This window comes from Onychostoma macrolepis, chromosome 10 (genome assembly GCF_012432095.1).
Source record: "Onychostoma macrolepis isolate SWU-2019 chromosome 10, ASM1243209v1, whole genome shotgun sequence".
In the NCBI taxonomy this organism is placed as follows: Eukaryota; Metazoa; Chordata; class Actinopteri; order Cypriniformes; family Cyprinidae; genus Onychostoma; species Onychostoma macrolepis.
The window spans coordinates 16,780,560-16,796,908 of NC_081164.1; the positions used below are offsets into that span (position 1 = coordinate 16,780,560).

Here is a 16,349-nt window from a genome sequence, read left to right on the forward strand (position 1 = left end):
ATACTGGAAAAGACATTTATTCTTTCATCCCCAAAGTCCAGTGGACAACAAAACACTCCACCTTTTTTCTCTTTGGTTAAAACAAAAAAAAAAAACAAAGAGATACATCCTTAAGGCAACTACAGCAACTATGTAAGGTCTGAATGTGTTAAGTTATAACCAAATCACAGCAGTGCAGATGAAGTTACTGCTGCCTTCAGTCCAAACCATAATTTAACACCACTGTCCCACACCTATCTAATAAATACGGTAAGTCAATTGTGTTGCTGTAGGGGATACGATAGCAACCCTTTGTAAAATATATACACATATACTGTTTGTATTGGTATACATTCCTCAAAAGAACTACAGAGGCAGGTCTTTGAAGGCTGGAGCAGATGAGTTACACCATCCATCAAGTTTTACAGGAACGCCAATGGTCTCACATCCAGCATAAACTTCACTCCATTGAGTCTGATTCACTGTTTCTGATGTCAAGCGTCACAGCAAAGCATTACTGTAATACTCTAAAAGGGAAGAGGCTCATCAGGTTATATTTTTTGACTAAAAACAAATGATTGCCAAATTCATTTTGGCAGGGGGATATTTTTAATAATTAACTTATGATCTTTCGGCCGCTGGAGTAACCCTGACCAGTATTACACTGGTAAAATAAGAGTTTGGGTATCCTAGTAACACTTCATCCGTATGCAACAACAGCGACCCTTGGCAACCGAGCACAATGGGCCATAATCCACCGTATGGAGTTCAATTGTCTACAGCAAACATTTGGGGACGCGCTGCATTTACGGGAGTCGCCAAGAGCATACTAACTACAGCAGAGCGCTTCTGTGCTTTAAGGAAAAGCTTGAATCTTTGCAGTTGCTGCTGAGATGTTTAACTGCATCTCCAAGCAGAAGTGGGTCCGTTATAGTTGTTATTCGACGCTGGGCAAAGCAGAGCAAATATTAACAGCTCAATTACAGTGGTGTAAAACAAATCTGATATTCTGCAAACCATTGAACAAAAGAGGACTAAAAGAATGATAACAGAACAACTGTTATGTTTTGTATGGCCTGTTTTGTAGTGTAACCTACAAAAGAACTAAAAGACATCTGGAAAAGGACACTGAAATTGTATTAAGGAACATGATGTGAGCAACCAATTTACTTTGCTAATCAACCCTCATAAGACTCTGCTAAAAATGTGGGTGTCGTAAGGCTCTATTTGAGTTTAGTTAGGCCTGCTTGAGAAAAAGTGGAAAATGAACACATACTGAATGCATAAGAAGGAAAATGCAACTCAATTCCTCTTCCCAGAATTCTTCGCATCAAAACACCACTTCTCTGAGAAACTAAAATGAAAAATGCATGTCAAATGAAGGCTAATACTGCATTGTAATTGATCATTTACCTTTAAAAAAAAAAAAAAAAACCTTTAGTTCTGTACATAATTACATAAAAAACAAGGTGATTTGACATATGTACAAGAGGGAATTTAAATGGCAACCATTTTAGTTTTGAAGACATTTTCTTCTCTGGCCTATGGAATGTGACCTGGTGCAATGCACACAAATCATCAATACAGGCTAAAAATAATGCAGCCAAGAATCACAGGCTCTATCGAAAGGGGCCTTTTTCATCCCCACTCATCACGAGGATGACGGAGGGGAGAAAGGTAGAGAGAGACAGAGAAGGTAGAGATATGCCCTCCACCTCTCTCTGGGGATCCTGGTTGCAGGTGGGGGCTCCTCGTGAGCAGAGAGGGAGGCAGAGCGGACTTTCAAGGCCTCACAGAATGACGTAGGTGAATAGGGCCATGATGGCCGCGCTGATGAGGCCAGAAATGGGTACAGTGACAAACCAGGCCATGAAGATGTTTCTGAACAGTCGCCAGTCCACTGCCTTTCTGGAGCGCATCCAACCAACAGCCACCACTGACCCGACCTGAAAGCAAACAAAAAAAAAAAATTAAATATAATACACCCTCAACATCAAGCTTCATTCAAATAGCCTCCGTGTAGGACTTGATTTGCATTGGTTTGTTTTGCATACAGGCTCATCTTACCTTGCAGTGAGTGGTAGAAACTGGAAGACCAATGTTGGAAGCAACCACAACAGTGACGGCTGAGGCGAGCTCAATGCTGAAACCACTGAAATTAAACAAAGCATTGTTTAGGGAAGTCTACCAGTTGGGAGGTTGTGTTCTGTACAGCAGGTGCTTTCTGATGTGACAACATGGCTGTGTTTATACCTAGACGGGGTGATGGGGGTCAGGTCCTTGCCCATGGTTTGGATGACTCTACGGCCCCAGACCCACAAACCGACACAGATGCCCACTCCTCCATACAGCAGCAACCAGATTGGAGTTGGTGCATGTGATGTAACGGACCCACTCTCATAGACCAGCCACAGGGCAACCAGCGGACCAATTGCGTTACTGAATGCAAAAGAGAACTAGTTAAATTGCTTGAAGTGCTTAAGATTATAATGCACTCTTAAATCTATTTAGAGCACCATGCAGTTCATTGCATTTGCATTACCTGACATCATTTCCTCCGTGAGCAAAGGAACCAAAACAGGCAGTGAGAATTTGCAAGAACTGGAAGAGCATTGACACTTCAGGTCTGTCAGCATCAGCTCTATCCTCGTCCAAAGAACTACGGCTGCTCCCAGCATCATCGTTGGCAATCTCCAAAGCAACCTCACCATCACCGAGACCTTCAGGTGCACCACTCTCTGCCACTGCGTTGCAGTAACTCGTGTAGCTGTCCATGCGGATGCGCTTCCTCTCCTGAGTGTTGGCTTTTTCCTTGTCTCCATCTTCAGAAGCACGGAAGTCACCTTCTTTGGGCTTGAAGTCTCCGTGCATGCCGATGATGGCCATGGTGTAGGAGGTGTAGCTGTTGTTGCGGCGGATGGGCCGGTCCCCACCCTCCCCCATGCAGTCTCCCACTTTTGCCAGATGGAGTTTGTGCAGCAGGTCCTTGTACAGGCCGGAGTCCTTGTGAACTGTGTGGTACTGAGAGTAACCATTGCTAGGAATGTGAGCGGGGCCGTTGGTGAAATGAACATGGCCAGTCTTCGGAGCTGCTGAAAACAGAATCAAGTTACATGATCGATCTTCGACAAAAACAGTAAACGTGTCATGATTGACATGGCATGTGAGGCCCTACAGACTCACCACTGCCCGTCTCTGACTCTTTGCAGTCCTTCTGATCTGCGTCATCTGAATCTCCAATGTCAAAGGTGACCCTGCGCTCCTCAGAAAGAGGAGGGGCCAAGGGGGTGAGAGAGGGCATGGCACTGGACTCCTCAGGGACAGGTTTCAGGATGGGACTGTGAGCTTCATGCAGCTCCCTCTTCTCCATCAGAGGACTCTCAGAGGGACTGGAAGACTTTACTTTACCTGTATGTCAAATAAGATAGACGGTCAGCTCCAAGCTTGCTAGCAAATTAAAAAAAAGTAACAGACGAGTACATTAAATCTGGACAGATTACGCAGAAAAAAAAATAAAAATAAAAAATCTACTTAATTTTTATTATAATACAGGGGCTTTCAATATTTTAGTTGCCACGGACCCCCAAATATGATCATCCTCATATACTGAATGAAGACTGATTCCATGACATTTTTCTACTCGCTATTTTTATATTCATTACTTTAATGCACAACTTGTTTATATAATTTTACCCATTTTAATTCAATTTTATTTTGTTTTCTTCTTTCTAACCCCAAGCAATCCCTTTGAACCAATTTTAATATTATAATAAACATGTAAACTACTAAACTTGTACCCATCAATATTTAAAAAATATGAAATTTGCTAAAAACAGCCAAAAATGAAGTTTCCCTATCATTTAATTTAACATATGGGTCAATTGTTTAATTGAATGCATAAATTTACTATTTTCTCAAATAACTGTATAAACATTAAATTGAGAACCCTAATTAGTTGAGTAACGGTGAATCTGATCAAAGTACAAAAGGCGGGTAAGCACTTTAAATCACTGGCAGTTCACATGGCCATCACATGAACACTTGATTCTATAAACTTTCAGAGGCAAACTCTGTTTGCTTAAATTGTCACTATAACCCTACATTTCAAGGACAGCCTGACATAACTCGGTCCATCGTCCACTGATCTGCTCATAGGTGTCAAAGCACATGCATTAAATTTTAGTAGCAAAAGCCACATCAAACCGTAGTCATGTACCTTAGCTCAATGAGCCTGAGCTACTTCCGTCAACACCTCAGCTGGACCACGGCTATTCAAGTTCACTAGCCAAAGATCAATTATTGGATCACTCTGACCCAATTAGGCTGTCGGTGCACAGCCGGACTATACAGCTTTAGATAAAGACAAGATGACTTGTTTTGTTTGTGTTAAAGAACTGTATTACAACAAAGAGACCAGCCTAACCTAAAGCTGGTATTTCTTGAAAGTACAGTTTGTTAGAATATTGTGTGTTTTTGTCTGTCATGTGATTTGAGGATTATAAAACATATGCTTTCCATTAAACTTCTGTTACCGTGAACCGAGATGAGGCTGTTAAAATACTTTTTACTACATTTCACAACTGTAACCAAATAAACCCAGTACTTTGCATGGCATGTGGAAGGATACAGGAAAAGGATAATTTACACAAAGAAAACCCCATATAGAGTTGACAAAGCTTAATTTGTATTGAATCCAGAATATTCCTTTAAAGAGTATGATTAAAACTGGTGTCCACTGCCAGCATCTTTAATCTGCAGGGTATTATCCTCAATCCCAGTGAACACCTGGTGCTTGGCCTAAGGCTAATAAATCTTGCATGTCCACAGATTGCTGTCCAGACTTGAATAGGGTCTAAAAATATAAACTGTGTGTGATTTTATTATATTATATTATACATTATAAAATAATATATTAGTGTTGTCAAAAGACCCAGTACTTCGGTACCAAGTCGGTACTAAAAAAATGAAAACGTCATATTACCAGGTTTTTGTAAGTACCGGTGGTAGAGTACCCGGTCAACCCGGTTCTTGATGCGCTATCCGAGAGGTGCGCAAATGCGCTCTCTTCATAAAAGCACTGAGACGTGGTGACATCAAAAGGAGGAAACACAAACTAACAACACTTTAAAGACCGACACCCAGATCAAATGAAAGAGTTCAAGCAGGCAAGTTTCAGTTTAATATTTATATCTTCTGTTATGAATATTATTCCATATTTTAATTTGAATGTCAGATTGAAATAAACATCGCCGTTATTAGCAGAGTTAATCATTAGCATAAGCGTGGCTAACGCTAATATAATGAGCATTAGTATGAAGTTTCTTTAACTATTTAATGCTCCTATAACTATTAGGGTAAAAAAAAAAACAGGACGACATGACGGTATTTACTATTTTTACACACCAGAGGCTTTTAAGTGAATTGTTAATCTAAAACATGCATGTTAGAGAATGTACAAATTGTTAACAGTGTCTATGTCATATCAGTCCGTCAGAAAAGCAGTTCTGGGCTTTTTTTTTTTTTTTAGCTAGTTAGTTAGTTGCTATTCTTGGCTGGATAACTAGCAGGTTTTAAAATCCCTTTAAAATTAAATATGTAAACAATTTGGATTAAATGAAAGTAGTCAAATTTTTATCTCCTGTATAGACTTTACAATAATAATAATAAATTTGTTACATTTATATAGCGCTTTTCTGGGTACTCAAAGTGCTTTTACAATGTGGGGGGGGGGGGGGTCTCCTCAACCACCACCACCAGTGTGCAGCATCCACCTGGATGATGCGACGGCAGCCATAGTGTGCCAGAACACCCACCACACACCAGCTTAGTGGTAGAGAAGAGAGAGAGTAAATTTTGAAATTAATCCTAAGAATAATTGCTATATAACTATTGTTTATTGATAGTTCATGTTATCTAACAAATGGAATCTTATTGTAAAGTGTTTTTAATACTACAGTTTCCATCTATTTGATTTACACTCGTCTTAAAATATATGTAATCTCATCTAAATTTATCATAAAAGCTGACGTTTGTAATTTACTGAAAAGTTATATTTTAGCTGGAGTCAATGATCTAATGTTGCATTTGGTCAGACTCAGCCCATTGCTTTACTTAAGTATATTATATTTTCCTTTTACAGCTGCAGGAAGATCATGAAACACACCAGCAAACCCTAAAACAGAACAGTTTACAGTTTTTCAGCAGCAGCAGAAATATGACAAACTTTTGGATGAAACTTGTTTACTTTTTTTTTTTAATACTTTTGTTACTTGTGGAAAAACTTGAAACAATTTTAAATAAGCATAAAGAATGGCATTGTTTTTTGTACAGTTTATTTGTGTTTAACTCTATTAATAAAAATAACGCATTTCTTAATTAGTTTTTGTGTTTTGCTTTGGTACCGAAATTGGTACTGAATACAGAAATTTTGGTACCATGACAACACTAATGAATAAATAAATAAATAAAATAATGATATAAAATAGTTGATGTATTGTTAAATCTTTAAGTACAATGCAAAAAAAAAAAAAACCTAATGGGCCTAACACAAACCCTTGAGGCACCCAACCCGTTTATCTTTCTTTCAATAGTCTATTTGGCAACGGTTATGCTACCCAGTTGTGCTCTGGAAATAACACTGTGCAACTGGATAGGACTCATAGTTCTATTGCTAATGATTACATAAATGTTATGGTTTACATTGTTAAAATCAACACAGACTAAAGACAGATACTTACATTCAATCTTCTTCTTGAGCCGAGGGCAGACAACAAACCAAACGATGATACCGATGACGAAGGCAAAGCCGACGGAAGTGAGCAGCACTCCCCACCAGGGCAGTTCATCAAAGCCCAGCACTGCAGTCCCATCATTCACAGGAGGAAAGGGATATCGAGGGGGAGGAGGGGAAGAAAGGAAAGGTGCTTTTGAGACAACAGGCAGCATGTGCTACCATCAACAAACAGCATTAGGGAATGAACAGGACATTGTGGACACCTGGTTGTTAGTAATGGTGTTGGAGTTAAACATTAAGACATAAATGGATTTACTTCACCCAAAAGTTGCTTGCACTCCCTTTGAGGAAAAGAAGTGCACATTCAGAGAATAATATGTAGACCAGCAGCTCCCATTTATCATTTTCAGTTAGAAGACTATTGTGAAGAGCATTTATATAAAAAAAATATATATATAATAATAATAAAAAAAATTTTTTTTACTTGCTCTACTTATTTAGGAGTCCATAGAAACGCAAGCCAAAACAACCACTGCAACCAAGTGTCAAATATCTTGGTCACATACAGAATGTAAGCACAGGGCCTATCATCTTACGTAACACTTCAGGTGAGATGTGAACAGCAGGAAAATGTTGCAGTGACAAGACAGCGCACAAGGCCGCTGTACCATATGGTCAGCAAGTTCGGGTACCTTAAAAGGCTATTGCAGCAAGATATCACCCCCACCTCTCTGGGAGGACGTGTGGGGAAAAAAAAGTGTGACCACTCCTGCCGAAAGGTTATATCTCAGCCAAGACTGCGGTGTTAGCTGCGGTGATGAAGAATGCGTGCTGCATGCTCAAGGAAGATTGCTGGATGAGCAAGTCGGCCATTTACGAATTCCCCACAGGGTCCAAAACCACAGACAGACAATGAAGTGTGTCAGCACAGGTTCATAAGACCAAAAAAGGGTGAAAAAAAAAAAAAAGAAACTGGAAATATTCAGAGCAAGACTTTGCCCAAATGAAACTGAAAAAATGGCTTTATTGGAGTACGGCTGTGAAAAATAAAAAGAGAGGTTGAGAGATAAGAGGACAGGGAGCAGTGGGGCATAAACTCCCGTGCCTTGCCACATGCACGTACTACAGCAGGACACTGCAGGGCATGCTACGCCACTGCGTGCTTTGGTTATGCAACTTTAGTTCAATCTCAGAAGACAAGACACAAGGAGCACCACATTCTTTGAATAGAGCGCTGAGGTATGTGAGGGAGGAACAGCTGAACTTTCCCAACACCCAAATGACTTAGCAGCTAGGGAATAACGATTCACTCAACTCACGATTTTGAGTTCACGATTCGATTCAAGTTATTTTTTCCCCCCCTCAAAATTAGATTTAAGACAAATTATAAATTAAACATGTCCTTTTATTATTGCTTGGACAAAATGCAGCATGTTTCTTTGTGAAACTGAAATATAACACTATAATAATATACTAATATAGCACTTGCATATTATTGCTCTTTTGTTGGTTTTGATTGCTTCTATTCTCCTCATTTGTAAGTCGCTTTGGATAAAAGCCTCTGCTAAATAACAAAATGTAAATAATGTAAATGTAAATAAAACTGAATTGAAATTTTAAAACAAGCTCCAAATCAACCAAGTAACACAAATAAAAGAAATCTCTTCATATAAACAAAATAAGGCTTTGTCTGTGCTCTTTCCATTTAAAATGAGAGGCAAGATGCTGCATACATGCAACATGAGCAGTTAATAATCTAAATTAGATTGTATAATTTCGAAATTTGAAGCAAAAACAGAATGGTATGACTTCAGTTTTGTGAAACTATTGTATACATAAAAAATATCTGCATGAAATGAAACTAAGCGCAGGTGGCGCTTCCTTGGTTTCCGCTGTAAACAAAGCAGCGCTGCACTTAAGAACTTTAATATGCATTATACAGAGGCAAGAGGAGAAGAAAAAATACCATCAAAATTTTTCTAAAGACAGTAAGTTCCCCTCAGACATACATTCATATAAACTCCTACCCCTAATTGAATCGTGATTTGTTTAGCATCTCAACCGATTTGTATCGTCACATATATGAATCGATTTTCAACCGGCTCGCGGTTAATCGTTACATCCCTAGAAGCAGCATCTAAAGGGACAGAACAGGTGTGGCCAGAGGAGGTGAGGGGGTGAATGATGAAAATAAGAGAAAGGCCAAAGAATGGGGCCCAGTTATCAAGTATGGCAGTCTGGCATAATTCCTGCTCATGGTGTGAAAAATGCAGCCCAGTGCATGCGAGTTAGGCAGGGAATGCATTCATGCTCACATCAACGTAGTCTGATAAACACTACCCCACAAAAGGGGAGCAGCCAGACCACAAACATGCAGTGGGATGAATGAATGGAAGTGGCTTCATTTCCTGCTTCACCTCACAATAAAATGTGTTATCCCATGGCCTTTATTACACAATAACATGAGTTGTTTTTCCAGACACATTCAGCACTATACCTCATCCTGGTGACGGGATGATGGTTTATGAGTCATTGTGGGCTGGGCACTGGTATTTATGCCATTTGTGGTCTTTCACTGCCTCATGTCTGTTCCAAAAGTTCCAAGCATTTTTTGATAATTAACTGACATCATGAAATAAACTTTTATGGTGTCATAACATTCTACCTTTGTAGCACTACCAGAATGTTGTTTGGTGTCTGTTGAGACACATCTAGTTTTTTGACCCCTGCCACCAAGTCTAGCACCCACAAATGATTCGGCACTTTAAACAAAACGTTCTTTTTGACACTGTAAACTGTGTTGAGTCCTGCTGAATAAGTCTGGCCAAATATAAAAACATTCCGTTTCAAATCCACAAGTCTGTTATTGCTGCCTTTCGTGTTTGCTTTATATCCCCAGGGAAACCAAAACACACCACTGTCTGTTTTTCCAAAGGGGGAAGCAGACCGGAAAACAAGCATTGAAGTACTGGGAGCGGGAGGGTGTAGCCAATCATCATGTTCCTTATTCTTAAATTAGGAATATGAGTAATACAAGGCTGGAATACACTATATAACTTCGTCACCCGTAGGTTTCTGAAGAGCATTTTTGAAGCTTAAAGTGCGCGGAGATCGCCATCTTGGCTGCGCGTCACTCCCGGATAATCGAAAATGGGCAAAAAGGCGGGTTGTGGGTGGAGCTGGTTGCTGGCCAAGCATTTCATTTTTTGAACCAGGCTGTAAACATTTTTTTTTTCTGCTGTAAAGTTGGGAATTTTAACATGGGGAGTCTATGGGATTGACTCCCTTTTGCAGACTGCCTCTAGCGGCCAGTTGACGAATTACAGTTTAAGTCACTTCTGTGTTGGTTTCAAGAGAGGTTGCCGCTTGGGCATAATACAGTAACTGAGGTTCACGCACTACTATTCTATCAAAAGTCGTGAAAGCAACAAACTAATGCAGAAACATGTGCCTCGCTGTTAGGAGACGCATGACAAATGAAAATGTATTCTAAAATCAGCTCAAAATGTTAAACAAGTTTGATCTCCTCTGACTGCATAGAATCACAGTCTGAAGTCTGAAGTCGTGTTTGTGTTTTTCTGGGAAATGTGTCAACTATGCCTGCCCAAAATCTGCAGACTAGCTTTGACTTCTGGCAACTAGTATACAATCTGCATAAAAGTCATGTTGTTTATTAAGAGAAGTTATTTTGAATACTAGTTGACTAACTAAACAGAGTAGAGAGGAGAACAAACAAATAATTGTTTACCTATTCAGGTCTCAAATGCTGAGGGCTGCTGGCATTAAAAAGAGAAAGAGGGCTTATGTGTCATCTGTATTTTGCATGGGGAGAACTTTCCAGGCACTGTAGTTGCTAAATGAAAGTACGTCTGTGTGCTGAAACTGGGGGTGTGGGTGGGTTAAAGCACATGATTAAAGTGTTGAGAGGCACCATGTTTGAGAAAGGGGGTTATTAGAAACAGATCCCTGACTTGATGAGCATATAACACTTACATATCACATGCCAAAGTAGATTGAATGGACTAAACTTTTTGTATAGTATGAGAGTTGGAATGTGTCGTCACCCTCATACTGCACAAACGGTTAAAACAAAACCAGAAAAACAAGGTGTTCCAAGTACCACTGCAGACACACTGCTTCAAGGAAACTCCACCTAGTTATATACTGACTGAAATTTTATAGGGCATGTGTGCCTGTGTTCAGTTCCCTTCAGAAGACAAAGGAGGTCGATCAACAATTCATGGCATGCCACATGCCTCTCAACCCCCCTGGCAAGTGCTGGTATTGTCCTGTCCTGGGAGACTCTCTGGATTAACTGAACCTGAGTGAACTGCCTTAAACAGGCTGAGAGTGGGAGGAGTGAAGTGACTATGTCTGGTGATGTGGTTCCTTTAAAGCTAATCCAACATCAGATGACATGACAATGTCGCTAAGTGTGGTCAAAGATCAGGATAAGCTTATGTTAAGATGTTTTGGCTATGGCCAACTATGTTGACCTGAATTGGTATGGGAAATTGTGAGAGGATACATGTTCTTGACCTGGTGTGCTGAAACGACTCACAGGACGTGTGTGTCAGCTGATGAATTTGGCTGAAGAGAAACCTCATTCTGATTGATTCAAGAGTCCTGAAGTGACACAGGAATGATTAAATGGGCTCTAGAGGATTGCCTTTTAATTTTGGGAGACTATTAATCTTTAAAATCATTAGAAACTGTGCTCAGTGTGTCATATTAAAACCACTACACATTATCTGAAAGGAATGAGCATTTAACATCAAGTCAAAAGGTTACTTTAAATCTTACTTTAATATTTAAATTACTCAATTTAAGAACTTTATTCAAAACACAATGACTTCCCATAACTAACTTGCATAACTATACACTGTCCAGATACTACTAATTATATATATATATATATATATATATATATATATATAATTCCCTGAAGCCCTACATAGCGCATTAAGACAGAAGGTATGTGTGTTGCTATGTGAATGTGTGTATGCTGCACCTTGCTGTGCCTACATAAAGCGCACCTGCCTGGGAGTGCACGTCTACACACTCCGAGGGTGCATATTGCGTCATACTCTGGCCTGAAGCCTTCATTTAACGGCCCAGGCCAGTTGACTTCTTGAATTGTTGAGCCCTGTGGGTAAGAGAAAACAAAAAGGAGCAAAGGTTGCTCATTTAATATGTTTTCAAATTCAAAAGGCAAAAGTATTTAGAGCTCAACAGTTAACGGCACTCAAAAACATGGCGCTTTCTCTACTGTGGCTGACGGTTCTTTTTGATGGGCATGAATTCTTTATTCCACAGTTTTTTTTTTTCTCTCCTATGATGGAGAAGGAAAGAACACTGACTGAGGTCATGAATACAGGCACATGTCCATGTCATGAGTGCTCCACTGAGTTCTCCAGAGCCCACTGGTTAAACATTGCTTTGCTGTAAGCACTGTCTCTGGCAGAGTCTGGGCATCTGCTTAGGGTGTTAATGGGCATGCAAAAGGCAGACATAGAGCGATACTCACTCGGTGCTCCAGTAAACATGATGGAGAACAGGTTGATTCCCATTGTAACAGCGTAGAAGAAAGGCAGGGCCCTCAGACCATTGGGCACTGGATCTTTCTGCAAAGGACAAAGTACAGACTCTTAGCCAACACCCAGCTTTGGCATGACCTTATATAATATTCTTCTACATTCAAAGAAAACTAAGTTTAAAGATAAGATCATTTTATTTACCTTTTGCAGGATGAACATGCGAACAAAGTAGAAAAGAACGGCAGACATGATGCCAGAGAGGACAGGTGAAAGGAACCAAGAAGCAACTGTAAGTGAACAAAGAACAATGACACCTTAGGAAACAAACATATCCAGTTTCTTGACAACCAGAATAATCAGACACGTGCAACTACAAATGGATGTGAATGCAGCTGACTCACCAATTCTAAGAAGCTCCAGCCATTTGACGCCCTGCTGACCTTTGGCGACCAGTGAAAAGCCAATGGTAGCTCCCACAATGCAATGGGTGCCAGAAATAGGAAGCTTCAGAAAAGAAGCAAACAACTGCCAAACAGCAGAGCCTGAAGGGTAGTGAAATGAAGAACTTAAGAGAAACCTCAATTTTTCATATTAAAAAAAAAATCATTAATATATAACAAATGAGTAGTAAGCTTCATAAACTACTTACCAAACATAGCGCTGACTGATCCAGCCATCAACACGTGCTCTGTGCCATTGTACATGTTCACGTCGATTATGCCACTGCGGATGGTCTCGCTGACTCTGGCTCCAAGCAGCACAGAGCCCAGTGTCTCAAAGACAGTAGCAAGAATACAGGCCTGCTTAAGGGTAACTACACCTGATCCCACTGCTGTACCAAATGAGTTGGCAACGTCATTAGCACCCACCGAAAAGGCCAAGACAAAGGCTATGATAAAGCCTACGATTAGGAGCCATAGGTAATCTGTCAGAGCCACTTGAGTGGCAAGGGTGGTCAAAATCGTTACCGTGGCCAGAGTTGTCGACACCATTGTGCGTAGATGGTTTTCAAGTTATACGGAAAATAAACAAAAACTTCACAATCTTACAGGGAACAGAACCAAATAAGTATAAATAATTCAAGCAGCAGCACACTGGATATTTTAATCCCCAGATAATTGAGGTAATAGTTTTTCTAAATCTTTTTTCTGCCTCAGACCTACCTTCGCCCCTTCGCTAAACCAGCAAATCAAAGCAATCCAGACACTAGAGAGAATCTGCACTGCTCTGCTCTAAACTGATGTGTAACGTTAAGGGAGAGGGTGGAGTGAGGGCCTATTGCTATCCTCTGAAGAGACTGGATCTGTTACAGTTTGTTTTGGCTTGGGCAATTAGGCAGACAGAGCGGACATCCATTGTGCAACAGACACGGTGGGTGAATGGTAGCTCATTCCTGAAAAAAAAAAAAAAAAAGAGGAGAAAGTGGGAAGGTTCCCGTGTTACGCAACAATTTCACTGCAGAGGGGCCAGAATTTGGACATATGTCCATTACATAGTAAAGCAGTACTTTTTTTCTGTTTTATTTTTTGCATATAGCAGAGCTGAAGGTCTCTAGAAAACTCTTTCACTGCACAAAAAAGGGGGCGCATCGAGAACAGACAGAAACTCTTTAAAATACATCTATACACCATATGGCAACTGCTTATGCATTAACTAAAACCGATAGCTTTTTGGCTACAACAATCAAGCCAACACGTTCAAAGTCACAATATGTAGCACTAAAAAAAAACAGTGATCAAAGTCAATCGGGCCACTTTGTTTTACAAGCCCGAGAAGGCAACGCTTTGATTAAAATTTTAAGCTCTGTGACAACAAACAGCGACTACTATTCAAATTGAGCCGTCAGCGCATTGGTGTCATGTGGCTTTCCAGTACATTCCTGCAATGCAGCCTTTATTGGCAAAGAAACGCAGAAAATTAATGATGAAATGCGGCGGACTGTCACTCTAGGGCTGTTTGAGCCAGTTCTCCCCGCTCGCGCTAGACACGCACTTCCTCGCTAACGTTAGCTTGAGGAAACGAATTACTCGAGAACAACCACAAAAACGACCGCTTTAAGCGATTACAATTCGTTGATATTAAATGTAAAAATAAATTCTTACACTATTTCAATATAGAAATTTTGTAGGGCTTTTTAGGGCGATATCCATCTTTTCAGTGCGCGCCGGCTCCGCACTACACGTGTCGTCATTCATTCACACCCGCTAACAACAAATATAACGTTATTAATCAGAATTGTTTTATTAAAATACCAAAATAACCCAAAAATATGTCTAATGAACATTAAAAAAACATATATCAGTGACACTGTGTTGTTAACTAACCGTAAACAGACCTTGGCATTTTTTTCACGTTTAACCACCGGGAATCAGCTGACAAAGCCACGAGCTCGCGCTCATTCTAACCGTTCAAATTAGCCAAAGGAAAACCGTCCATGAGAAAGTAAGACAAATATCACTCACTGCCAACTAGAATAAGGAAAAAATATTTTTTACTCACCACTCAAAGAAAACCGTCGATAAATGTCGATGTAACGTTAGATATTTTTGACACTGTAGCCCGCCCAGTCAACTTCCCGTAGCCGCTTTCCGCGCGCGCGGGGTAAGACAGTAAGCTCTCGCTCTTTCCTAAACACTAACGTCGGATAAATAAAGTAAATTCAAAGCTTAAGACTACAAACAAGACACTGCTAGTTGTTTTCAGCTCTGAAATCAATGAAAAAATCACAATAAACCGCTTTGAGCCGGCTCCAGATGATGAGTTCCTGCTTGTCCACGCAAGACATATATCATCCGACTGCGAGGGCGGGACCGTCTTCGGTGAATAGTGACGTCAAAGGACAAACCCCGCCCTCTTACCTTATTTGGCGATGGCAAAAAAAATAAAAAGACTATTTACTTAACCTTAGACTTGTAAACCATTACTACTACTCTGTAACTATACAATCTGGAAAAAGCGAAATCTGTAGAATCCAGACATTTCAAATATTCATATAAGACTTTACACAGTATCTACCCCACAAATGCTTCACTTCAGATGTTTACAGATGCTATATAAGAATGCTCTTTTTGTAAAAAGTAATTTAGTCATTTGTTTTGGAATTTCGTAATTGATTTGGTATTTATTTTCTCTGACTTGTAAGAAGTAAAACAAGACTATATATATATATGAAAAAAAAGATTTAGAAAAGGAGCACAGATATATATTCAGAAATGTGTTCACAAATATCTAAATCGAGTTGGTTTCTTTAATAGCCTGCAGTCTCTTAATTATTAAAGAATGAGACAAAGTACAGTCATTGTGTACGATAAAATTTAATTGTTGTCCTGAACCTAAAATTGGTGTCTGTTGGTAATTAATAACAGTCATGTGCTCTACTGTCAGATTTCAAAGGCGTTTCTTGTTTCCCATATTTGTATCCCCTGTGACTCAAATTTTCTCCAGTTCCTCTCATGGGTTATCGGAAGTCATGGGATAGACTGAGATGAAACTCTATGAAGGCAACACTTCAATTCCTGAAAGCTGTGCTATAACTCCACCATGTGGCCACAGAAAAAAAAAAAAAAGTGACTTCATTGGAGTATTTCTCCTTTCAGGAGCATAGGATTTACGTGCTTCGGATAGGACCTATAGGTTGGGATAGTTACTCAAAAAATGTAAAAAATTAACACTCATTACTAGTTACTCCTTTCAAAAGTAATATTATTAAGTTACTTATTACTTTCTGAAAACATTAATTAGTTACACTACTAGTTACATTATTCTTTCACGCACCACAGAAGTTTTAATTGCATATTTTCCTCACAATATTCATCTAAAATGTTACTAACAATATATTTCTGCCTCATAATTTCACCAAAATCCACACTAGATTGAAGTCGGAAGTTATTACAAACGCTCAATAGTGATTGATAGTAACATTTAAGTAAAAGTGTTGTATTATTCTCATTGTGTAGCTTGAAGTTAATTGTAGCAATAATTTCTCTGGTACCCATCTACGATTATATTTCACAATGTGTTTTATCAAAAGAAATCATAAGTTCACAAGAAAATGTTTCATTTTCTAAAAAGATTTTTAATTCTAGTAATACAATTAATAT

The 16,349-nt window shown here is 39.5% G+C and overlaps 1 protein-coding gene across 2 annotated transcripts; it reads right to left on the bottom strand.

Annotated features, from left to right (window-relative positions):
• Position 1: 1 nt before the first annotated feature.
• Positions 2-15,054, bottom strand: slc20a1b (solute carrier family 20 member 1b). Of its 2 annotated transcripts, none has more exons than XM_058788485.1 (11): positions 14,749-15,054; positions 12,899-13,642; positions 12,651-12,791; positions 12,451-12,536; positions 12,240-12,336; positions 6,717-6,836; positions 3,163-3,387; positions 2,522-3,071; positions 2,233-2,418; positions 2,047-2,131; positions 2-1,925 (listed from the first exon to the last, which is right to left on the bottom strand). In XM_058788485.1, exons 2-11 carry the CDS (start codon positions 13,239-13,241, stop codon positions 1,770-1,772), a joined length of 1,989 nt encoding a protein of 662 aa, XP_058644468.1. In that variant the 5' UTR covers positions 13,242-13,642; positions 14,749-15,054; the 3' UTR covers positions 2-1,769. The 2 variants fall into 2 exon arrangements, with proteins under 2 accessions (XP_058644468.1, XP_058644469.1); XM_058788486.1 differs by having other exon boundaries at positions 2,522-3,068; positions 14,749-15,053.
• Between the last annotated feature and the right edge of the window lie 1,295 nt (positions 15,055-16,349).

Bases quoted from the DNA above. Each gene is read 5' to 3' on its own strand.
- slc20a1b (XM_058788485.1), bottom strand. From the start codon at position 13,241: ATGGTGTCGACAACTCTGGCCACGGTAACGATTTTGACCACCCTTGCC. The intron at 3,072-3,162 runs GTGAGTCTGTAG...TTCTGTTTTCAG, and splicing joins AGAGTCAGAGACGGGCAGTG to CAGCTCCGAAGACTGGCCAT. The intron at 2,132-2,232 runs GTATAAACACAG...GTTTAATTTCAG, and splicing joins ACCCCCATCACCCCGTCTAG to TGGTTTCAGCATTGAGCTCG.